The sequence below is a fragment of the Oncorhynchus tshawytscha genome, linkage group LG30 (assembly GCF_018296145.1).
Source record: "Oncorhynchus tshawytscha isolate Ot180627B linkage group LG30, Otsh_v2.0, whole genome shotgun sequence".
In the NCBI taxonomy this organism is placed as follows: domain Eukaryota; kingdom Metazoa; phylum Chordata; class Actinopteri; order Salmoniformes; family Salmonidae; genus Oncorhynchus; species Oncorhynchus tshawytscha.
Genome location: NC_056458.1, coordinates 32,104,739 through 32,131,456, shown reverse-complemented (window position 1 = coordinate 32,131,456; position 26,718 = coordinate 32,104,739). Strand labels below are relative to the sequence as shown.

Genomic DNA, 26,718 nt, shown 5'->3' with positions numbered 1-26,718 from the left:
ACACATCCTGAATTGTTTCAGTGGTTTCAACTCACCAGCTGTATAAATGGAGACATACATCCAATGTAAGACATGAGAGAGCAGGAGAGAGTCTGCAAACTATGCAGAACTAAGCCATGTTGTGGTGGTTTGGCCTCCATACCTTCCTGAGCTGATGCTCCTTCTGCAGCCTGGCAGTCTTGGCTGGGTCCGACACCTGGTTCCTGTAGTTCTCACAGGCCGTGATCCTGGACTGGGTCACCTGCACCATGCCCTCCAAGTAGGCCTTCCAAACAGTATACATGTTCCTATGACGACATGCACACACAAACATTAAACTGTTATGGAGACAAATACATTTTATATGTTCTACTGTGTTGTTAATATGGTTACAATTGGGCATAATTGTACACACACTGGTAAGCATTATTATGGAAAAATAACACTAACATCTGTCCATTTCACCTGAGGGAGAGTGTGAGACAATACGATTTCTGACGATGCCACGGTGACGAGAGGTCTTACCTGTGGTCTGTGGGCTCCTCTGGTAGGCTGGCTGGCCATTCCCTCTTCAGGTACTGATTGGACAGCTTCTGTAGAGCCTACGGGGGAGGAAGAAGAGAGACCTTTAACCCTTGAACTCCTGACCCACTTTCTACCTTCCGATACTGCTGCTTCCAAGGATTTCCATGATTACCTTGGTCTGGGTCGTGTTCAACAGGCACGAAACGGATGGGGTATTGTGTGTTGATTGATGAGGAAAAAATGATTTAAGAAATTTTAGAATAAGGCTGTAACGTAACAAAATGTGTAAAAGGGTCAAGTGGTCTGAATACTTTCCGAAGGCACCGTATATCTAGGAATGTTTGATAAACTGGTGGTGCTGAATCCAGACCTTAACCCCTTTCTCTCCATTATTCTCCTAATTCTGAGATATTTGGATGAATCTATACAGGGACCCAGGAAGAACTCTTGGAATTCCATGCCTAATCTAAACTAGGCAAGTCAGTTAAGAACACCTTATTTTCAATGACGGCCTAGGAACGGTGGGTTAACTGCCTTGTACAGGGGCAGAACGACAGATTTTCACCATGTCAGCTCGGGGGATCCAATATTGCAACCTTACAGTTAACTAGTCCAATGCTCTAACCACCTGCCCTCTCGTTGCACTCCACAAGGAGCCTGCCTGTTACGCGAATGCAGTCGAAGCCAAGGTAAGTTGCTAGCTAGCATTAAACTTATGTTATAAAAAACAGTCAATCAATCATAATCACTAGCTATAACTACACATGGTTGATGATATCACTAGTTTATCTAGCGTGTCCTGCGTTGCATATAAATCGATGCAATGCCGGAAGATGATTTAACAAAAGCGCATTTGCGAAAAAAGCACAATCGTTGGACAACTGTACCCAACCATAAACACCAATGCCTTTCTTAAAATCAATACACAAGTATATATTTTCAAAACCTGCATAATTAGCTAAAAGAAATCCAGGTTAGCAGGCAATATTATCCAGGTGAAATCATGTCACTTCTCTTGCATATACCCTGTCTCAGCGTGCAATGAACGCAACAGTTTGGGCAGCCTGGCTCATTGCGAACTAATTTGCCAGAATTTTATATAATTATGACATAACATTGAAGGTTGTGCAATGAAACAATAATATTTAGACTTAGGGATGCCACCCGTTAGAAAAAATACCGAACGGTTCCGTATTTCACTGAAATAAACGTTTTGTTTTCGAGATGATAGTTTCAGGATTCGACCATATTAATGACCAAAGACTCGTATTTCTGTGTGTTGTTATAATTAAGTCTATGATTTGATAGAGCAGTCTGACTGAGCGATGGTAGGCAGCAGCAGGCTCGTAAGCATTCATTCAAACAGCACTTGCATGCGTTTTGCCAGCAGCTCTTCGCAAGCACAGCGCTGTTTATGACTTCAAGCCTATCAGCCTAATGGCTGGTGTAACCGATGTGAAATGGCTAGCTAGTTAGCGGGGTGCGCGCTAATAGCGTTTCAAATGTCACTCTCTCTGAGACTTGGAGTAATTATTCCCCTTGCTCTGCAAGGGCCACGGCTTTTGTGGAGCGATGGGTAACGATGCTTCGAGGGTGGCTGTTGTCGATGTGCATGACAATGATCCAGGTAGGGGCGAGGAGAGGGACAGAAGCTATACTGTTACACTGGCAATACTAAAGTGCCTATAAGAACATCCAATAGTCAAAGGTACAGTGGGGAGAACAAGTATTTGATAACCTGTGTTTCCTACTTACAAAGCATGTAGAGGTCTGTAATATTTATCATAGGTACACTTCAACTGTGAGAGACGGAATATTTTTTTTTTAAATCCAGAAAATCACATTGTATGATTTTTAAGTAATTAATTTGCATTTTATTGCATGACATAAGTATTTGATACATCAGAAAAGCAGAACTTAATATTTGGTACAGAAACCTTTGTTTGCAATTACAGAGATCATACGTTTCCTGTAGTTCTTGACCAGGTTTGCACACACTGCAGCAGGGATTTTGGCCCACTCCTCCATACAGACCATCTCCAGATCCTTCAGGTTCCGGGTCTGTTGCTGGGCAATACGGACTTTCAGCTCCCTCCAAAGATTTTCTATTGGGTTCAGATCTGGAGACTGGCTAGGCCACTCCAGGACCTTGAGATGCTTCTTACTGAGCCACTCCTTAGTTGCCCTGGCTGTGTGTTTCGGGTCGTTGTCATGCTGGAAGACCCAGCCACGACCGATCTTCAATGCTCTTACTGAGGGAAGGAGGTTGTTGGCCAAGATCTCGCGATACATGGCCCCATCCATCCTCCCCTCAATACGGTGCAGTCGTCCTGTCCCCTTTGCAGAAAAGCATCCCCAAAGAATGATGTTTCCACCTCCATGCTTCACAGTTGGGATGGTGTTCTTGGGGTTGTACTCATCCTTCTTCCTGCAATCACGGCGAGTGGAGTTTAGACCAAAAAGCTCTATTTTTGTCTCATCAGACCACATGACCTTCTCCCATTCCTCCTCTGGATCATACAGATGGTCATTGGCAAACTTCAGATGGGCCTGGACATGTGCTGGCTTGAGCAGGGGGTCCTTGCGTGCGCTGCAGGATTTGAATCCATGACGGCATAGTGTGTTACTAATGGTTTTCTTTGGGACTGTGGTCCCAGCTCTCTTCAGGTCATTGACAGGGTCCTGCCGTGTAGTTCTGGGCTGATCCCTCACCTTCCTCATGATCATTGATCATTGTGAGATCTTGCATGGAGCCCCAGGCCGAGGGTGATTGACCGTCATCTTGAACTTCTTCCCTTTTCTAATAATTGCGCCAACAGTTGTTGCCTTCTCACCAAGCTGCTTCCCTATTGTCCTGTAGCCCATCCCAGCCTTGTGCAGGTCTATAATTTTATCCCTGATGTCCTTCGACAGCTCTCTGGTCTTGGCCATTGTGGAGAGGTTGGAGTCTATTTGATTGAGTGTGTGGACAGGTGTCTTTTATACGGGTAATGAGTTGATACAGGTGCAGTTAATACAGGTAATGAGTGGAGAACAGGAGGGCTTCTTAAAGAAAACCTAACAGGTCTGTGAGAGCCATAATTCTAACTGGTTGACTTATGTCTTGCAATAAAATGCAAATTAATTACTTAAATATCATACAATGTGATTTTCTGTTTTTTTGTTTTAGATTCTGTCTCTCACAGTTGAAGTGTACCTATGATAAAAAATTACAGACCTCTACATGCTTTGTAAGTAGGAAAACCTGCAAAATTGGCAGTGTATCAAATACTTGTTCTCCCCACTGTATATGAAATACAAATGGTAGAGAGAGAAATAGTCCTATAAATACTATATTAACTACAACCTAAAACGTCTTACCTTGGAATATTGAAGTCTCATGTTAAAAGGAACCAACAACTTTCATATGTTCTCATGTTCTGAGCAAGGAACTGAAACGTTAGCTTTTTTACATGGCACATATTGCACTTTTACTTCTCCAACACATTGTTTTTTCATTATTTAAACCAAATTGAACATGTTTCTTTATTTATTTGAGGCTAAATTGATTTTTATTGATGTATTAAAATAAGTGTTCATTCAGTATTGTTGTAATTGTCATTATAACAAATCAATTTAAAGAAATGTAAAATAAATCGGCCGATTAATTGGTATCGGCTTTTTTGGTCCTCAAAGAATTGGTATTGAAAAATCATAAAATCGGTCGACCTCTATTGGAAAGCATTCAAACCAAAAGTTTAAGAAAATTCTGAACGTTCCCTCATGCTTCACCCAATATTCACCATTGGGGAAGGCATAAGGACATTAATCAGGAAGCACTGGTACATTATTGATACTGACCCACAATTGAAACCCATCTTTAAATATCCCCCACGTATGGTATTTAAAAGACCCCCAAATGTGAGAGCCATTGTGGTGAAATCTGATTATCCACCAGAGAAAAAGGAAACTTTCTTGGACAAGGTTCCAAAGGCTAATTACAAATGTGGCCAATGGGCTCAATGCAGCTTCACATAAAAATGTAACCAATTTACCCACCCCCACACAGGACAAAGATTTAACATCAAAGGCCTGATTGCCTGCATGTTCACCAATGTTATTTACATGTTGAAATGTCCTTGTGGTCTGTCTTACATAGGGAAAGCCAGTAGAAGCCTTAAGACCCGGAACAGAGAGCACCGCTGCAATATACGGACAGGAGAGACAACAAAAAATCTGGTTGCTGTTTGTTTTGTACAAGCTAGACATCCTATTAGTTCTCTGAGATACATTGGAAAAGAATTGGTCAAGATGTCATGCAGGGGAGGGGACAATGAGAGGAAACTTCTTCAAAGGTAATCTTTCTGGATCCACATGCTCAACAGTCTCTCCTCTTGGCCTTAACGAGGAGTTCGACTTGAAACTGTTTTTATAGTATAAAAATTGTCCAAATGAATTGTTTTTATCCTATTGAATATAATCTATATATACACACTCATATGTTTGGACACAAACTTTTGACTGGTACTGTGCATACAGCGGGGCAAGAAAGTATTTAGTCAGCCACCAATTGTGCAAGTTCTCCCACTTAAAAAGGTGAGAGAGGCCTGTAATTTTCATCATAGGTACACTTCAACTATGACAGACAAAATGAGGGGGGAAAAAAATCCAGAAAATCACATTGTATGATTTATGAATTTATTTGCAAATTATGGTGGAAAATAAGTATTTGGTCAATAACAAAAGTTTCTCAATACTTTGTTATATACCCTTTGTTGGCAATGACTGAGGTCAAACGTTTTCTGTAAGTCTTCACAAGGTTTTCACACACTGTTGCTGGTATTTTGGCCCATTCCTCCATGCAGATCTCCTCTAGAGCAGTGATGTTTTGGGGCTGTTGCTGGGCAACACGGACTTTCAACTCGCTCCAATGATTTTCTATGAGGTTGAGATCTGGAGACTGGCTAGGCCACTCCAGGACCTTGAAATGCTTCTTACGAAGCCACTCCTTCGTTGCCCGGGCGGTGTGTTTGGGATCATTGTCATGCTGAAAGACCCAGCCACGTTTCATCTTCAATGCCCTTGCTGACGGAAAGAGGTTTTCACTCAAAATCTCACGATACATGGCCCCATTCATTCTTTCCTTTACACGGATCAGTCGTCCTGGTCCCTTTGCAGAAAAACAGCCCCAAAGCAAGATGTTTCCACCCCCATGCTTCACAGTAGGAATGGTGTTCTTTGGAAGCAACTCAGCATTCTTTGTCCTCCAAACACGACGAGTTGAGTTTTTACCAAAAAGTTCTATTTTGGTATCATCTGACCATATGACATTCTCCCAATCTTCTTCTGGATCGTCCAAATGCTCTCTAGCAAACTTCAGACGGGCTTCGACATGTACTGGCATAAGCAGGGGGACACGTCTGGCACTGCAGGATTCGAGTCCCTGGCGGCGTAGTGTGTTACTGATGGTAGGCTTTGTTATTTTGGTCCCAGCTCTCTGCAGGTCATTCACTAGGTCCCCCCGTGTGGTTCTGGGATTTTTGCTCACCGTTCTTGTTATCATTTTGACCCCACGGGGTGAGATCTTGCGTGGAGCCCCAGATCGAGGGAGATTATCAGTGGTCTTGTATGTCTTCTAATTCCTAATAATTGCTCCCACAGTTGATTTCTTCAAACCAAGCTGCTTACCTATTGCAGATTCAGTCTTCCCAGCCTGGTGCAGGTCTACAATTTTGTTTCTGGTGTCCTTTGACAGCTCTTTGGTCTTGGCCATAGTGGAGTTTGGAGTGTGACTGTTTGAGGTTGTGGACAGGTGTCTTTTATACTGATAACAAGTTCAAACAGGTGCCATTAATACAGGTAACGAGTGGAGGACAGAGGAGCCTCTTAAAGAAGAAGTTAGAGGTCAGTGAGAGCCAGAAATCTTGCTTGTTTGTAGGTGACCAATACATTTATTAAAAATCCTACAATGTGATTTTCTGGATTTCTTTCCTCATTTTGTCTGTCATAGTTGAAGTGTACCTATGATGAAAATTACAGGCCTCTCTCATATTTTTAAGTGGGAGAACTTGCACAATTGGTAGCTGACTAAATACCTTTTTGCCCCACTGTATGCTTGGGGTCATTGTCCATTTTGAAGACCCATTTGTGACCAAGCTTTTAACTTCCTGACTGATGTCTTGAGATGTTGCTTCCATATATGCACATAATTTTACTTCCTCATGATGCCATCTATTTTGCGAAGTGCACCAGTCCCTCCTGCAGCAAAGCACCCCCACAACATGCTGCTGCCCCCCGTGCTTCACGATTGGAATGGTGTTCTTCGGCTTGCAAGCCGCCCCCTTTTTCCTCCAAACATAACGATGGTCATTATGGTCAAACAGTTCTATTTTTGTTTCATCAGACAAGAGGACATTTCTCCAAAAAGTACAATCTTCTTCCCCATGTGCAGTTGCAAACCGTAGTCTGGCTTTATGGCAGTTTTGGAGCAGTGGCTTCTTCCTTGCTGAGCGGCCTTTCAGGTTATGTCGACTCGTTGAACTGTGGATATAGATACTATTCTACCTGTTTTCTCTAGCATCTTCACAATGTCCTTTGCTGTTGTTCTGGGATTGATTTGCACTTTTCACACCAAAGTGCGTTCATCTCTAGAAGACAGAACACGTCTCCTTCCTGAGCGGTATGACGGGTTCATGGTCCCATGGTGTTTATACTTGCGTACTGTTGTTTGTACAGATGAACGTGGTACCGTCAGGCGTTTGGAAATTGCTCCCTAGGACGAAGCAGACTTGGAGGTCAACAATGTCTTTTTCTGAGGTCTTGGCTGATTTCTTTTGATTTTCCCATGATGTCAAGCAAAGAGGCACTGCGTTTGAAGGTAGGCCATGAAAGACATCCACAGATACACCTCCAATTGACTCAAATGATATCAATTAGCCTATCAGAAGATTCTAAAGCATGACCTCGTTTTCTGTATTTTTCCAAGCTGTTTAAAGGCACATTCAACTTAGTGTATGTAAACTTCTTTGGAATTGTGGTAGTGAATTATAAGTGAAATAATCTGTCTGCAAACAATTGTTGGAAAGATTACTTGTGTCATGCACAAAGTAGATGTCCTAACCGACTTGCCAAAACTATAGTTTGTTAACAAGAAATTTGTGGAGTGGTTAAAAAACTAGTTTCAATGACTCCAACCTAAGTATGTAAACTTCCGACATCAACTGTATATATCACATTCCTTGTGTGTGATCATATATTCTCATACATTGAATGTTTAATATTGTGAACCCATGTTATACAATTTTGCTGAGTACTGACTCTATATATAGGACCTTCCACACCCTCCTGGGATATGGATGCCTGATGAAGACCAAAGGGTCAAAACATTACAAATAAAAATCACCTGGGAGCACGAGCAGCAGTGTGCAGCATTTTCCTTTCTGTTTTCCATGAGTTTGCCTATAACTCCAGCACCTGTGAAAAGTACCTTGATGTGTTCTTCAGCTGAAAGTTTCCAATAAGAAACTCAATTTCGCTTTCTGTTGCAAAACGTTTTTGTTATGGTGTGCCATAATGAACACAACCCTAGAAAACCACAGGTCAAAGTTCCAGTATGTCTACATTTTAGAACGTTGGATGTGAAAGAACAAGGAGTCTGGGGACTTCCTTCTTTGAAGTAATCACTGATTAGAAATGATTGGACAGGTTAACTTAAGGGCTCCACATCATGACCCTACGGGCCCTGGTCAAAAGAAAAGGATGACATTTGAGATGCAGCCATGGACTCACTCACCTAGAGCATGGGTATAGTTAAGTGGTGGCTGCTGCAGGCCTGCAGCACATTTATGCTGAGTTGGGCTCATTTGTATTTTGTAATGTAATTCACTTATTTTAAACCACCGTAGCATCCCCTGGAAATACCGCTTGCCGGCAGTGAGGTTTAGCTTTGAGGAACTGGAATAGCATTGCAGAGTAAACACAAAGACCAACTTAAATATTTCAGGCTTTTCCCCCCGTGGGGCCTTTGGTATGCGAGGGTGTAAAGTCATGCAGACACGCACACACTGCTATATGGACCACATTCTTAGGTGAACAGAGAGACAGGTGATCGAAATGGCAACTTGGGCAAATGTCTGACCTAAACATAGAATGCAGGCTAGCTAGCACCTACTAACATCCTGAAGGCCTATCAACCGACCAAGCGTGTTTGAGATCAACTACTATCTGGCATCCAAAATGACTATTCATTATGATTTATAGATCACTCAGTCTGCAGTTGCTAACTGTCCATCTCAAACACTGACTGACTGACTGCTATAGAGTTCATGCAGGGAGGTGAGTTCAATTCAATCTGGCCTGGTCCCAAATTGGTTTGTGCCGTCTTACCAACTTCAATGGTCATTGGCATGCCAAATAACTATAGTAATTGGCTATAAAGCACAAACCAATCTGGGACCAGGCTAAATTCAATCCACAAGGGACACACTCCCATCCTGACACACTTTAGGCCCAGTCTCTAAACGCTTTGGTGTCACTGGGTTCTGGTGCCAAAGTTCCAAATGGCTGAACCCACCGCCACAAACCCAGCCATTGTGGGAGTCACAGAAAGTGTAGCCAGCAGAGCGGACGTGTCTGAATTGTGTGGCGGGGGGTGAGGGAGGGATGGACGGAGGGAGGAGGGAATGGTAGGACGGGTTAAGGACGAGGGACAGAGGGGGTCATTTTATCACTTACTGTGATTTGAATATCAATCAGGTCATGGCAGCATGCAGGTGTTAAGACAGAGAGGAAAAAGAGAGGGATAGAGAAGAGGCAAAAGGGAAGAGGGTAAGTTATAGAAAAACAAGCATTTCAGAGTCCACTGTGACCTGCTTTGATTCAACAGTCTAACGCTCATCTCTAATTTGGCGCCCCAAAAAAGCCATCTGCTGCTTCTACCAGTTCATTAGGGCAAACGTTTAGAAATGTTTTGCAATGGAAAATGACTACAAGTGCTTCTTATTGGACAAGTCCAGGTAGTCCCTCCCTGTTTCAGACTGTTTTCTTACATTTGGTGCCTAATGAACACAACCCAATAGACAGTTCAGAGACAAAAGCTGCAAGCTGAGTGAGAAAAAGTATCCTGTTGCATCATCACAAGCAAACAACTATGTTATTGAAACACATGTTGGGAAAGTCATATTGATTGCATGTACTGACAATCCTCATGCTTGGAATCTACAGTGCGCGCTTGGTGTAAGGTGAAGGTAAACCCAAGACGCTGATCTTGGGTCAGTTTATCATTTTCACAGCTAATGGATAAGGTGAGAATTGAGGAATGGGATGAGGAAGCTGATCCTAGATCTGTACCTAGGGGAAATATCACCCCGGAGTGTGTGTTCAGGGAAATCAAAATGGCCATAATCAAATGACCTAGTATGAGTCACTGGAATAAATAGGCACAAACACGAGACAGGTAGCCAGGTGGTGTATTCACTAAGCCCCAAACAAAAGAAAATAGGAGGGGACTACCTGTCCTATAAGACATGCTCAGCTGAGGTGTGCCCCAATGTATACAACCCAGGGAGCATACAGTGCATTCGGGAAGTATTCAGACCCCTTCTCCAAATGTTACGTTAAAGCCTTATTCTAAAATGGATTATATTACTTTTTTCCCCTCATTAATCTACACATAATACCATGACAAAGCAAAAACAGGTTTAGACATTTTAAAAACAAATACCTTATTTACATGTGTTCAGACCCTTTGCTATGAGACATGAAATTGAGCTCTGGTGCATCCTGTTTCTACTTGATCACCCAAGATTGAACTCTTTGGCTTGAATGCCAAGCGTCTCATCTGGAGGAAACCTGGCACCATCCCTATGGTGAAGCATAGTGGTGACAGTATCATGCTGTGGGATGTTTTTCAGTGGCAGGGACTGGGAAACTAGTCAGGATCCTTGATGAAAACCTGCTACAGAGCACTCAGGACCTCAGACTGGGACGAAGGTTCACCTTCCAACAGGACAACAACCCCAAGTACACAGCCAAGACAATGCAGGCGTGGCTTCGGGATAAGTCTCCGAATGTCCTTGAGTGGCCCAGCCAGAGCCCGTACTTCAACCCGATCAAACATCTCTGAAAATAACTGTGCAGCGACGCTACCCATCCAACCTGACAGAGCTTGAGAGGATCTACAAAGAATGGGAGAAACTCCCCAAACACATCTGTGCCAAGCTTGTAGCGTCACACCCAAGAAGACTCGAGGCTGTAATCTCTGCCAAAGGTGCTTCAACAAAGTACTGAGTAAAGGGTCTGAATACTTACGTAAATGTGATATTTACATTTATTTTTAATACATTTGAAAAAGATTCTCAAAACCTGTTTTTGCTTGGTCATTATGGGATATTGTGTGTAGATTGATGAGGGGGAAAAATGATTGAATAGATTTTAGAAAAAAGGCTAACCTAACAAAATGTGGAAAAAGTCAAGGGGTCTGAATACTTTCCTAATGCACTGTCTCACTCAGATTGACATCTCCATGAGACAGAGACAATATATTACTGAGTGGGGGTTGTTTGGAGAGTGAGAGTGAGAGTGTGTGTGTGTGTGCGCGCGTTTACATAATCTTGCCCCCAGGCTCCAAATGCTGGCGCTTAGAGGTAATAGTGTGGGACTTTGGGACTTAGGGTGTGTGGATCACTGAGTGACATGATAATCAATTCAAATTCTGAGCTAGTCACACGACTATGAGGCTGGCTCCAAATCGAGGCAGAAAAGTATTTGTTATGGTGCACCACGGAAATAATTCCCCGGAGCGCAAAGTAGTAGGAACATATCGCCATTCACGTATGGCATATTGTGTATTGTTTTTATGCAGTTGCATATCCAATTACCTTAGACAAGCATCAGTAATACATTGTTTACAGGATGGCTTCAGGGCATGACAACGACACAGGAAGTAGCACAAAGACGCTATTAGTGAATAGATCATGTGGTGATGAGAATTATTCAATGTCCTGGTTTATAGCGTGTGTGTGCGCGAACATGTTTGTGTATTGTGCACAAAAGACTTGCATGCTATTTATGGTTTTGTTGCGTTGCACCCTGAATCTTCAGCCGGATAAAAGTGTTGGTTTAGAGTGGGTGTGAGAAAGGGTCTTGGAAGCGCTCTGTCTTGAGGGTGACTTCATATATAGAATGTGGTACATACAGTGCTTTCAGCCAGTATTCACACCCCTTTAATTTTTCCAAATGTCATTGTGTTACAGCCAGATTTAAACATTTATTACATTGAGATGTTTGATCATTTGCATACACACAATATAATACCCCATAACGTTAAAGTGGAAAAGATTAAATGTCTCAAGTCAATAAGTATCAACCCCTTTGTTATGGCAAGCCTAAATAAGTTCAGTTGCAAAAGTGTGCTTAACCAGTTACATAAGAGGTTGGATGGACTTACTCTGTGTGCAATAAGTGTTTAACATGATTTTTGAATGACTACCTCATCTCTATACTCCACACATAAAGATAATTGTAAGGTCCCTCAGTCGAGCAGTGAATTTCAAACACAGATTTAACCACAAATACCAGGGAAGGTTTTCCAATGCACCAATTGGTAGATGGGTAAAAATAAACATTGTAGTTAGTCCACAATACTAACCTAATTGGCAGAGTGAAAAGAAGCCTGTACAGCAGTGGAGGAAGGCGAATTTTGTAAAATTTCTTAAGTGAAACGTAAAAAAAAACATTTTTAGATAAAACTATTCTAAATATATTCATGTTACCAAATAATTGATTAAACACACTTTTGCAATGAAGGTCTACAGCATCCTCAACAGCACTTAAGGGTAGTACCATGGTGTAGCTGGAGGACAGCTAGTTTCTGTCCTCCCCTGGGTGCATTTACTTCAATACAAAACCTAGGAGGCTCATGGTTCTCAGCTCCTTCCATTGACTTACACAGTAATTATGACAACTTCCGGAGGACATCCTCCAACCTGTCAGAGCTCTTGCAGCATGAACTGACATGTTGTCCGCCCAATCAAAGGATCAGAGATTGAATCTATTACTGAAAGCATAAGCTACAACTAGCTAACACTGCAGTGCATAAAATGTGGTGAGTGGTTGACTCAAAGAGAGAAACTGTTCAGCTATTGTCTTGAACAAATGAATTTCTTAAATTAAGGAGAAGCAAGAGAGAGCGCTAGCTATATTTCATTGTATTATTTTATTACTTTTCACTTCAGCCTACTCAAACAAAAACACCCGGCTTAAACAGAGAGGGATGCTATGTTAGCTAGCTGGCTGTCTAACACTAGAACTTTTCCAAGTCAAGATAAGCTTTCAGTTTTATTAATTTATTGCCACGGGTGTAACTGCTAAACTGACTTCTGACTGTACTGAATGATTGTAGAGGGTTTACTAATGTGTTAGTTCTATTAACTATGTAGACTATGACGTTAGATAATATGGTGACAATGATGTAGGCTGCTTAGCGGTTATGATATGAAGGTTTGGATTGTAAAGTTTTTTTTGGACCTGGTCACAGACAGCTGATGTGTTGTGCACTGAAGTCCACAGGCAGAGGGAAAGGTGAGGAGGAGGAGAGCGCGTAGATGCAAAAAGGAATTACAACGAGCCAAGTGATCATTCTGTTTGTATGTGGCTGCTATGAAAGTAAGCTGTGTTTGCATTCCACTGATTCTGTTGAAAAACGTTCCATATTTTCAAGCATCATGTTATGGGTATCTTTGTAATCGTTAGGGACTAGGGAGTTTTTCAGGATAAAAAATAAACAGAATGGACCTAAGCACAGGCAAAATCCTAAGAAAACCAGGTTCAGTCTGCTTTCTACCAGACACAGATGAATTCCCCATTCAGCAGGACAATAAACTGGCCTAGTTAGAGTTCAGTTCAATCTACTTGACAATCTATAGCCAAGACCTGAAAATGGCTCTCTCGCAATGATCAACAACCAATTTGACAGAGCTTGAAGAATTTTGAAAATAATAATGTGTGAATATTGTACAACCCAGGTGTGCAAAGCTCTAAGAGACTTACCCAGAAAGACTCACAGCTGTAATCCCTGCCAAAGGTGTTTCAACAAAGTACTGAATTAGTGGGTGGAATACCGCTGTAAATAAGATATGCATTTCATTTTCTATACATTTGGGAAAATGTAAAAACATGCTTTCACTTTGTCATTATGGAATGTTGTGAGTAGATGTGCGAGATTTTTTTAAATCCATTTTGAATTCAGGCTGTTACACAACAAAATGTGGAATAAGTCAAGGGGTATGAATACTTCCTGAAGGCACTGTATGAATGGTATATCAGCAGGGTGTGAATGAAATCCTCAAACAAAAACACACACACCAGCAATCTCTCTCGCCCTCTCACACACTATATTACACACAATGAAGTGGCTGGGTACTGCCTGGTTGGGGGAACTCCCAAGTCAGGGCCCTCTATTCTCACAGTAATGGTTTACATTCCACACAGGGATGCAAAGCCGGAAAAGACCAAAGCAGAGGGGGGATTATCAGACAGTAAATTGACATCCACAGAAAGCTGTGGCATAAACAACTCGACGACAAGGAAGTGGGCTACACAAACCACCACAACTGAGACAAAAACCTTTAAAGTGGTCCTCTGTGATAGATGAGAAATGCATCGGACCACAATTGAGCCCAGATCCACCCAACAACCGCAACCTTACCCGAACCTCGTATGAGGAAGCAAATGGTGCCTTCGTGGGAGGCAAGTTATTTTTTGGGTGCCCCAAAGCTGAAGACAGCAACGCCACAATGAAATGGCTTCCGCATGCAGAAATGAAAACACCTCCAGAGGGATATATAGAGAGAGAAGGAAGGACGGAGAGAGAGAGATACTCACCTGGGCATAGTCCCTCTCTATGGCAGCTTTCTTCTGACTGAATGTCCTACAAGGAGTAAAGGTAGAACCACAGAATGATATACAACATAATTAATAAACTGTGAAAAGAGACTGAATGGACACTACAGGACTATATAAATTAGACAAAGCATGAAACATTTAGTAGGGCTGACCCCATTTCATCAACTGGTCGATTGTTTGGTCGATAGGCTGTTGGTTGACCGGGATATCTTTAGTCGAGCAGTTACAATTTTTTATGTTACCAACTAGACATTAAAAACTGTAACATCTTATGCTTCATGGAGTCGTGGCTGAATGATGACATTATCATCATACAGCTGTCTGGTTATACACTGTATCGGCAGGATAGAACAGCGGCATCTGGTAAGACAAGGAGTGGCGGACTCCGCTTATATGTAAACAGCTCGTGCTGTTGGGGGGGGATACATGTACAAAGCTCCCCCTCGCCTTCCATTTGGCAAATCTTACCTTAATTCTATCCTCCCGACTCCTGAACACAAGCAAAAAATAAAGCTGGAAGCACCAGTGACAAGATCATTTAAAAAAAGTGGTCAGATGAAGCAGATGCTAAGCTACAGGACTGTTCGGCTAGCACAGAGTGGAATATGTTCCTGGATTTAACACTGAAACATGCATGAGAGCACCAACTGTTCCGGACGACTGTGAGATCAAGCTCTCCACAGCCGATGTGAGTAAGACCTTTAAACAGGTCAACATTCATAGGGCCGCAGAGCCAGACGGATTACCAGGACGTGTACTGCAAGCATGCGCTGACCAACTGGAAAGTGTCTTCACTGACATTTTCAACTTCTCCCTGTCGGAGTCTGGAATACCAACATGTTTCAAGCAGACCACCATAGTCCCTGTGCCCAAGAACACTAGGGTAACCTGTCTAAATTAACACCGACCCATAGCACTCACGTTTGTAGCCAGTGCTTTGAAAGGCTGGTCATGGCTCACAACACCATTATCCCAGAAACCCTAGACCTACTCCAATTTGCATACCGCCCTAAAAGATCCACAGATGATGCAATCTCTACTGCACTCCACACTGCCCTTTCCCACCTAAGTGAGAAGGAAGGAAAAGAAAAAAAAGGAACACCTAAGTGAGAAAGGTATTCATTGACTGCACCTCAGCATTCAACATCACAGTGTCCTCAAAGCTCATCAATAAGCTAAGGATCCTGGGACTAAACGCCTCCCTCTGCAACTGGATCCTGGATTTCCCGACGGGCCGACCCCAGGTGGTAAAGGTAGGTAACAACACATTCGCCACGCTGATCCTCAACACAGGGGCCCCTCAGGGGTGCGTGCTCAGTCCCCTCCTGTACTCCCTGTTCACTCATGACTGCAAGGCCAGGCACGACTCAAACATCATCATTAAGTTTGCTGATGACAACAGCGATAGGCCTGATCACCAACAATGACGAGACAGCCTATAGGGAGGTGGTCAGAGAACTGGCCGTGTGGTGTCAGGACAAGAACCTCTCCCTCAACATGATCAACACAAAGGAGTTGATTGTGGACTACAGGAAAAGGTGGACCGAGCACGCCCCCATTCTCATTGACGGGGCTGTAGTGTAGCAGGTTGAGAGCTTCAAGTTCCTTGGTGTCCACATCACCAACAAACTAACATGGTCCAAGCGCACCAAGACAGTTGTGAAGAAGGCACAACAAAACTTATTCCCCCTCAGGAGACTGAAAAGATTTGGCATGGGTCCTCAGATCCTCAAAAGGTTATACAGCTGCACCATTGAAAGCATCCTGACTGGTTGCATCACTGCCTGGTATGGGAACATCTTGGCCTCCGACCTCAAGGCACTACAGAGGGTAGTGCGTACGGCCCAGTACATCACTGGGGCTAAGCTTCCTCCCATCCAGGACCTTTATACCAGGCGGTGTCAGAAGAAGGTCCTAAAAATTGTCAAAGATTCCAGCCACCCCAGTCATAGACTGTTCTCTCTGCTACAGCACGACAAGCAGTACCAGAGCGCCATGTCTAGGTCCAAGAGGCTTCTAAACAGCTTCTACCCCAAGTCATAAGACTCCTGAAAAGCTAATCAAATGGCTACCCAGACTATTTGCATTTCCCCCCTCCTTTTACACCGCTGCTACTCTTATTATCTCTGTCACTTTAACACTACCTACATGTACATATTACCTCAATTACCTCAACTGGTGCCCCGCACATTGACGCTGTACCGGTACCCCCTATATATAGTCTCTCTATTGTTATTTTACTGCTGCTCTTTAACTACTTGTTACTTTTATTTCTTATTCGTATTTTTTAAACTGCATTGTTGGTTATGGGCTTGTAAGTAAGCATTTCAATATAAGGTCTACAACTGTTGTATTCGCCGCATGTGATTAAAACTATTATTTTTATTATTTTCATGGCGCACAAGACACCAGTCTGATTCACCCCTGTCTCAGTGAACTAATCCATTGCGGACGCCACAGGGATGGCACAACCCATCACTCCTAAGGCATTTAATAATGAAATTGTATAAGGTTATATTATGTAAAAATAATGATGCAACACTAATCAATCTCATTATTTTATAACAAATGCTCAATCTTAGTGCGCCGTAGAATTGGCACCTATCCCTATGTTGCTATGTGCATAATAGCAAAGTTAATCAGTATAGTGGGATTGAGAACAATGCGGTGGAGGCAGCAGAGACAAAAAAAAACTGCCTTTGCCTGAGCCTTGTCGTCTAAGAAAATTGAGAGAGGAGAGAGTATTGTTTACACTGTTGCAAATTGCCAGAAAAAAATATTGTAATATAACAACGACTGTTTGACACAGACGATACTCACGCAACACTTGCTCCTATACCCTCCTTTTTCTAGATCCCCAGTAGTTTCCACAACTAAGTCAAATGACCTCCACAGATCTGACTTCCTCTTTCCTTCCTGAGTAGCCAGTAAACATTCACCCATTTCGAGTTTATTTTTCATGCCCTCCACATCCATTTTGCTGTTATAACCAATGATGTGATTATGATAGGCTATAGGTGAGGTCCTATTGTTCATATGCATGTGATGCTCACGCATTTCATGTAAAGAGAGCTAGGGTTGAAGGAATAGGGAATGTTTGTCAAACAAATGAAGGATTTCAGTAACAGAACAAAACTTTACAGTCAGAAACTAAATGGCTGTAATGTTACAGCTTCAGCATGGACAGTGCAATAAACACTGCTATGTGTTTAAACAGAACGAGACAACATGCCCCAGTCACACACTGTCCTTTTTATAACAGTTTGACCATCAGGTTCTTTCTTGAGTCATTTCTGTGTCTTAATCAAACAGTATGCTTAAAGCATCAGACAAAGCTCAGCGCATATGAAGTTGATTTTATTCTGTCTATATAAGGAAAAATAAGGTTAAAACAGGACTCAGTCAACCAATATTTTTTTGTTGGGGACAGCCCTAAGATTCAACAGCCAATGATATGCTAGGCATCATAAATTATGTATCAGACTGATATCTAGAGAGTTGTTGAATAGCATGTCAGATTATAAACCTGACAAATTGTTTCATTGAGATCAAAATAGTAGTAGTGGTGCGAATAAGCAGCATAGACACGCTGTAGTATTTGAGCTCACATGCATCCGGTTTCCATTGATCATCTTTGAGATGTTTCTACAACTTGGGAGTCCACCTGTGGTAAATTCAATTGATTGGACATTATTTGGAAAGGCACACACCTGTCTATATTAGTTCCCACTGTTGAAAGTGCATGTTTGAGCAAAAACCAAGCCATGAGGTCGAAGGAATTGTCCGTAGAGCCCGGAGAAAGGATTGTGTCGAGGCACAGATTGGGGCAGGGTACCAAAAAAGGCCTCCATCATTCTTAAATGGAAGAAGTTTAGAACCATTAAGACTCTTCCTAGAGCTGGCTGCCTGGCCAAAAGGGGGAGGAGGGCCTAAGTCAGGGCGGTGACCAAGAACCCAATGGTCACTGACAGTTCCTCTGTGGAGATGGAAGGTTCTCCCAGAAGGACAACCATCTCCGCAGCACTCCACCAATCAGGCCTTTGTGGTAGAGTGGTCAGACAGAAGCCACTCCTCAGTAAAAGGGACAACAGCCCACTTGGAGTTTGCCAAAACGGCACCTAATGGACTCTCAGACCACAAGAAACAAGATAAGGTCTGATGAAACCAAGTTTTAACTATTTGGCCTGAATGCCAAGTGTCACGTCTGGAGGAAACCTGGCACCATCCCTACGGTGAAGCATGGAGGTGGCAGCATCATGATGCTGTGGGAATGTTTTAGAGCGGCAGGTACTGGAAGACTAATCAGGATCGAGGGAAAGATGAATGGAGCAAAGTACAGAGAGCTCCTTGACGAAAACATGCTCCAGAGGTTCACCTTCCAACAGGACAATGACCCTAAGCACACAGCCAAGACAACGCAGGATTTGCTTTGGGACAAGTTTCTGAATGTCATTGTGTGGCCCAGCCAGAGCCCAGACATGAAACCCAATTGAACATCTCTGGAGAGACCTGAAAATAGCTGTGCAGCGACGTTCCCCATCCAACCTGACAGAGCTTGAGAGGATCTGCAGAGAGGAATGGGATAAACTCCCCAAATGCAGGTGTGCCAAGCTTGTAGTGTCATACCCAAGAAGACTCAAGGCTGTAATTGCTGCCAAAGGTGATTCAACAAAGTACTGAGTAAAGAGTCTGAATACTTATGTAAATGTAATAGTTTTTTTATTTTGAATAAATTTGAAAAAAATCCTAAACACCTGTTTTTGCTTTGTCATTATAGGGTATTGTGTGTAGATTGATGAGGAAACATTTAATCCATTTTAGAATAAGGCTGTAACATAAAATGTGGAAAAAGGTCAAGGGGTCTGAATACTTTCCGAATGCACCGTACAGGTCCTGGATGACAGGGAGCTCGGCCCCAGTGATATACTGGGCTGCGATCAAGGTCGGTTAATTTGCTATACCAAGTGGCAATGCAGCCAGTCAAGATGCCCTTGATGGTGCAGCTGTATAACTGAGGATCCGAGGGCCCATACCAAATCTTTTCAGCCCCCTGAGGGAAAAAGAGTCGCTGCCGTGCCCTCTTCACGATTGTACGGGTGTGTCGACCAAGTCCTTAGTGATGTGGACGCCAAGGAACTTGAAGCTCTCGACCCGCTCCACAACAGCCCTGTTGATGTGGATGGGGGCATGCTCGTCCCTCTTTCTCCTATAGTCCACGATCAGCTCCTTAGTCTTACTAACGTTGAGGGAAAAGTTGACATGTCCAAATAGTCACTCTCTGTTTCAGTCCGTTTTATTATGTTTGATGTCTAATGAATATGACCCAGGTTGTGTTGTTTGGAGTCTTTACAGTTCCAGGAGTGAGCAGAGTATGGCACATCTTGTCTCTCTCATGTGTAAACAGTACGAGAACCACAGCATCAACTGGCCTAGTCCTTCTGTGATCAATATCTTTTTCCTCTTTCCCACATTAGGCACCAAATGTAGAAAAATTTACTGAAACTGGGAAGGACTACCTGGACCTGTCCAATAAGAAAAATGGATATTTGTTTTCCATTACAATACGTTTTAAGTGGCAATTGAACACAACCCAGCCTCCTTGACTTGTCAGATACCCCAGGGCCACAGTCAGTTCCTTTTGATTGATGGGTAAAGTAGGCAAATTGGCTTTGACTAGACTGGTCATGTACACTGGGCATTTCATTGGAAATTAAAGCTAGAATCCTTAGTTGCTACATCCATTTTTGTACTTATAAAAAGCCAAAATTCCACATGGGTCACTTCAGGCTAAAACAAGACATTACTGGTCTGAGTGCTCCAGCATTCAGCAAATCCAAACTGACAACAGATCTGGCTTCCCCTCGGGTGATTTGCATCTCTTCTTGGCCTCTTCTTACTTTCCCTCTGCATGGGTCATGTTCATTCGAGCCTAAGTTTTAGTTTTTCCATTGCAAACTGAGTGTTTCTTATTGGAGTCCAAGAAGGCCAGCGTTTCCCAAACTCGATCCTCGGGACCCCAAGGGGTGCACGTTTTGTTTTTTGCCCTAACACTACACAGCTGATTCAAAGCTTGATGATTAGTTGATTATTTGAATCAGCTGTGTAGCACTAGGGCAAAAAACTAAATGTGCACCCAGGCGGGGCCCCAGGACCGAGTTTGGGAAACCCTGAAGTAGTCCATCCAATTTGAGTTTGTTTGGTGCCTAATGAAGGGAAAGGGGATACCAATTCAGTTGCACAACTGAATGCATTAAACCGAAATGTGTCTTCCGCATTTAACCTAGCCCCTCTGAATCAGAGGTACAGGGGGCTGCCTTAAATCGACATCCACTTCATTGGCGCAGGCAGATTTTTCCATCTTATCTGCTTAGGGATTGGAACCAGCGACCTTTCGGTTTACTGGCCCAACAGTCTTAAATGCTAGGCTAACGCCGTCCCTAGGGAACACGACCCTGGGTCGCATTCAATAGGACCAACGTTTTGGAACATTCAGATAGCATACTTCTATGTAGAACAAACATGCCAGTCATGTAGAGCAGTGTTTTCCAACTCCAGTACTCCCAACAGCACACGTTTGTTGTAGCCCCAGAAAAAAAACATATGATTCAACTTTAAGGGCTTGATGATTAGTTGACAAGTAAAATCAGGTGTGCTTGTCTGGGGCCACAACAAAAATATGTACTGTTGGGGGATACTGGAGGACCGGAGTTGGGAAACACTGAAAAATCAGACACACCAATAGCGTTTGCCGGCAGAGCATACTTAACACAGCTTTGCCCAAACTCAGTCCTCAGGATCTCACGGGGTGCACATGTAGTTTGCCCTACACTACACAGCTGATTCAAAATGTTAAAGCTTGATGATTAGCTGATTATTTGAATCAGCTGTGTAGTGCTATGGCAAAAAACTAAATGTGCATCCCTTGGGGTCCCAAAAACAATTTTGGGAAACACTGACTTAGCACCTCTGAACAGAGTGCCAACTGTAATTTGCAAACCGATTCTACATGTAGAATCGCTCGAACATGTTGTCAGTCTGACACCCACCAGCGAGAATGTGGTCCCTAAAAAAACACACCACGCTGAATGAACGGCAGATTGACATTTGGTGCTGTGTGTCTGCTCCCTTAGGAATCACATCGGCTCTATTATTGGAATTTCTATCTGCAACGTTTGACAACTGAACTTGGCCCTGCTCTCCCTCTTCTTCCCTATACTATATCACTGCCTGACCCTATCATTCTCCCTCTCCAACTATCAATATTTTCTTATTCTGGTAACCAAAATTCACATTTGGAGGATTCCAAGATTTCCTTACTATTCCATCCTGATTCCAGGAATCTTCCAACCAGGAAGATTCCAAAGTTAATTTATTATCCAAAACCAATTTTCCTCCAAGAGCGACTGGCTGAACAGCTCTGGTTCGTTTGATCTTTCGTGATTTTTCATCTCTTTGTCACCCAAGCCAAATGACAGGAAGCCAGACCCAAGAGTACTGTCCCCTTCCAAATAAACCCCTACCCCACAAGGGCACTTCATATCATAGACATTTACAAAGGTTGGGTAGGTTTTACCAATATGGTAATAGGGGCTAGGCCCTCTGACAGGCTAGGTGGGATTGTAGCCATTGATTATACATATCCAAGCCTTTCACAACTACACAAGTGCCTAGGTAGTAGGGGATAGGGGTTGATTTGGAACTGGGGATAGAGAAGCAGCCTCCACTGGCAACCACCGGCTCCCTCCACTCTCCTCCCCTTACCTCAGGTCCTCCAGTAGGTCACACTCTGTCTGATGTTTGATGTGTAGTCTGCTTATCTGCTCAGCGTGAGTCTGTTTCAGCTCCTGGGTAACCTTGACCTGAGAGAGGCAAAACATTATGTCAGAAGAAGTGGGCAAAACATCCAAATCCAGCTCTTGTATATGGAGCAGAATACAGTCAACTCCTGATAAGAGCACCGCATGTCATATACAGATGAAGTCAGAAGTTGACATACAACTTAGCCAAATACACTTACTTAGTTTTTCACAATTCCTGACATTTAATCCTGGTAAAAATTCCTTGTCTTAGGTCAGTTAGGATCACCACTTTATTTTAAGAACGTGAAATGTCAAAATAATAGTAGAGAGAATGATTTATTTCAGCTTTAATTTATTTCATAACATTCCCAGTGGGTCAAAAGTTAAATACACTCAATTAGTATTTGGTAGCATTGCCTTTAAATTGTTTAACTTGGGTCAAATGTTTCAGGTAGCCTTCCACAAGCTTCCCACAATAAATTGGGTGAATTTTGGCCCATTCCTCCTGACAGCACTGGTGTAACTGAGTCAGGTTTGTAGGCCTCCAGGCTCACACACACGTTCAGTTCTGCCCACACATTTTCTATAGGATTGAGATCAGGGCTTTGTGATGGCCACTCCAATACCTTGACTTTGTTGTCCTTAAGCCATTTTGCCACAACTTTGGAAGTATGCTTGGGGTCATTCATTGTCTATTTGGAAGACCCATTTGCGACCACGCTTTAACTTCCTGACTGATGTCTTGAGATGTTGCTTCCATATAACCACATAATTGTCCTACCTCATGATGCTATCTATTTTGTGAGGTGCACCAGTTCCTCCTGCAGCAAAGCACCCCCACAACATGATGCTGTCACCCACGTGCGTCACGGTTGGGATTGTGTTCTTTGGCTTGCAAGTCTCTCCCTATTTCCTCCAAACATAACAATGGTCATTATGACCAAACCGTTCTATTTTTGTTTCAGGACATTTCTCCAAAAAGTACAATCTTTGTCCCCATGTGCAGTTGCAAACCGTATTCTGGCTTTTGTATGGCGGTTTTGGAGCAATGGCTTCTTCCTGGCTGAGCGGCCTTTCAGGTTATGTAGATATAGGACTAGTTTTACTGTGGATATAGATCCTTTTGTACCTGTTTCCTCCAGCATCTTCACAAGGTCCTTTTCTGTTGTTCTGGGATTGATTTGCACTTTTCATACCAAAGTACATTAATCTCTAGGAGACAGAATGCGTCTCCTTCCTGAGTGGTATGACGGCTGCTTAGTCCCATGGTGTTTATACTTGCGTACTATTGTTTGTACAGAAGAACATGGTACCTTCAGGCATTTGGAAATTGCTCCCAAGTGCAAACATTATTTTTAACAGTCTTTGGATATCTGCGTGTTCCCGGTTGACAGATTCACAACAATACCAAGCCATTAAATTGATCTAGGTCGTGTTCATTAGGGCACCGCAAAACAAAATTGAGCATATCTTACTGGAAAATGACAATTCCCCTCCCTGTTTCAGAGCATTTTATTTTCTAGTGAACAAGGCCCAGAGAAGTCAACTATGTACTAATCCAGAGGCAGATGAAGCTGGGTAAAATGCTCCACTCTGGGGCAGGGTGGAGGAAAGCAGAGTTGCCTCTGTAGACTTCTAATTGGCCCCTGGGTTAGGTAACCCAGTCTCAGGGCTAGTAATTGGGTGTGTGTTCAACTGGGAAACCATTAGGGCTCAAACTACACTCACTGACCTTATAGGCTACCCTGAGAAGATCATTCTGTCATCATGCATGGTGTTGATCTTCACTTGTCATTCGATCTCAGGTTGATCTGGACCATGCATTGGTTGGTGTGTTGCACTGTAAATTATAATACAGTATTTTGTAGTGAACCACAGCCTACTGTAGTGTATTATACTATTATCATAACACAGCTGATCATTAGGGGAAATATACTAAGGTTAAAATTAGAAGGCTATATTCAGGCAACTACAACAAGTCAAATGGTTGATCTAATAGGCCAAGGTGTTTCTATTTCAGGAATTGACTAATCTGTAGTGCTACCACTGACATTTGAATATTCCTCAGCAATTAGTAGGCTAAACGAACCCAGTTTAAGAGAGAAATTAATCCATAAACTAGCTAATCATGAATATAACAAAAATGGCATACGTATCATAGTGATAATTGTTTTTTCCCCATTAACCCATTAAGAACATCATTGTTAAAAATAACTCATCTGGATTTTACAGAATTTGATATCCAGTCCAAGTTCAACTTCAACTGATGGAATTTTAACACAGTATAATTTCTTATCCAACCCGCAACAGACTTCGGCGACTTGTCCGATGGTGTGTAATGTTTCTGCAACATGATACCGTAACAGGATTCCCATTACAATAATTGTTTTGCTGTTCTAGCTACAGTTGTGTTGCTATTTTATTTACACGAGTCCAAATTCAGTCATCCATCACCACTATAGTTTACTACAAATTATCTCCACCAAAAGCAAGACTGTTACAATGCATCTTTGTCAGTTTGTGAGCCAGGCAAAGGCTATAACCTATTTGGAACCGTGAGAAAATGTTTTTCCTTGAATTGAATACTACGACATTTCTTAGGCTACTTTGGAACATTGAAAACAATATAACCGTTTCAAGAAGTAGTCTTTATAACAAAAAAGGTCGTATTTGCGTTCGATAAAAACTATACAACTTTGTTCCGACGTAGTGGGCACATATCTTAAAGTTGGACTGCAACAAAGCGTGCATCTTCCAACATTCGTCAAAACATTTGCAGAGGAAAGTAAAAACTAAACAACTCACCTTTCTCGGCGGAGGCTGCATGTTTGAATTTTAACCCCCAAGAAAAATCCTAACAAATATTTGCGTTAATCCGGAAATCCCGTGCAAAACTTTCTGTAATTTAGATACAATCGAAAGACAACCATGCACTGTTAGAATTTAGCTAGTCTGATTCAGGCGGCCATAACGACCAAACTCAACACACGGACGAAGTCCTGTTAAAAATTGACTGCCTCCGCGAACATAAAAGTGAAGTTTGCGATTCAGTGGGGTTTCCGGTGGAGGAGAGAAGAATGGCGACACGCTGAGGAAATGCACGGGATTTTTCATTGGGATTGAATTGCTCTGGGTTGGGATGAAGTCTCGCCGTGGGCTATATCTCTCTAGTGGCAATGTCCTCTTCATAAACATTGGGATTAGTTGGGATTAGGTGATACAGTACATCTCTCTAACCCCTGCACATCTGCGCGTTTAGGCCTATGCCGTGGCCCTCAGAAATACACCTATTTTATTATTCATTCTCTCTCAATTGTCTCAGATGAATATAGAGATGTATCCTCACCACAGATAAATGACACGTAAAGGCGAAATTATACATATTTCTAAAAGCCTATCATTCAACATGGTTGACTAAAACAATGTCCAGGTTGTCTTGTGTTGTAGGCCTACTTTTGTGATTAAAGTAGGCTATTGGTCGTTAGCAAGTGCACTGAGTTTGACGTGTTTATAATATAAGAGATTCATGGGAGAATGCAATTACATTTGTTAACTGGGCATTTAACAGGGGCAGGCTCTTGAACAGCTTATATCCCCATGCAATAAATAAATAAATGATAAATAATAAAATGATAAATAGCTAACAAAATATCTACCGGACTATCTGAGTTAACCTTTATTTTTGCACTCTCTATGCACACTTACAGGGCCCTACACACTCACAGGGCCCTACACACTCACAGGGCCCTACACACTCACAGGGCCCTACACATTCACAGGGCCCTACACACTCACAGGGCCCTACACACTCACAGGGCCCTACACACTCACAGGGCCCTACACATTCACAGGGCCCTACACACTCACAGGGCCCTACACACTCACAGGGCCCTACACACTCACAGGGCCCTACACACTCACAGGGCCCTACACACTCACAGGGCCCTACACATTCACAGGGCCCTACACACTCACAGGGCCCTCACAGGGCCCTTCACAGGGCCCTACACATTCACAGGGCCCTACACACTCACAGGGCCCTACACACTCACAGGGCCCTACACATTCACAGGGCCCTACACACTCACAGGGCCCTACACACTCACAGGGCCCTACACATTCACAGGGCCCTACACACTCACAGGGCCCTACACACTCACAGGGCCCTACACATTCACAGGGCCCTACACATTCACAGGGCCCTACACATTCACAGGGCCCTACACATTCACAGGGCCCTACACACTCACAGGGCCCTACACACTCACAGGGCCCTACACATTCACACACATTCACTCCATCATCTGCTCACTCACACATAGCATGCACGCACACTACACACACACACCACTCACAAACAAGCTGCTGCTACTCTTATCACATATCCTGTTGCCTAGTCACCTTACCCCTATACAGTACATATATACCTCAATCACTCCAGTATCCTTGCACATTATAAATATGGTGTTGGAATTGACCCTGTATATAGCATGCTTACTTACTTACATATTGTAATCTTCATATTTCTCATGTT

The 26,718-nt window shown here is 42.9% G+C and overlaps 1 protein-coding gene across 2 annotated transcripts in view; it reads right to left on the bottom strand.

Moving 5' to 3' along the window:
* The window catches only part of LOC112228395 (F-BAR and double SH3 domains protein 2), a 52,392-nt gene extending 27,126 nt beyond the window's left edge, over positions 1-25,266 (bottom strand). Inside the window, exons 1-6 of one of the 2 annotated variants that reach the window (XM_042309029.1) lie at positions 24,990-25,264; positions 23,917-24,024; positions 22,147-22,244; positions 14,365-14,410; positions 505-581; positions 143-287 (exon numbers count right to left, since the gene is read on the bottom strand). In XM_042309029.1, coding sequence (XP_042164963.1) covers positions 143-283 — 141 coding nt within the window. In that variant the 5' untranslated portion in view covers positions 284-287; positions 505-581; positions 14,365-14,410; ... (1 more) ...; positions 23,917-24,024; positions 24,990-25,264. Of the gene's footprint in view, positions 1-142; positions 288-504; positions 582-14,364; positions 14,411-22,146; positions 22,245-23,916; positions 24,025-24,989 lie in introns of both variants that reach the window. The other variant, XM_024393681.2, reaches the window with a different exon arrangement.
* Positions 25,267-26,718: the final 1,452 nt, after the last annotated feature.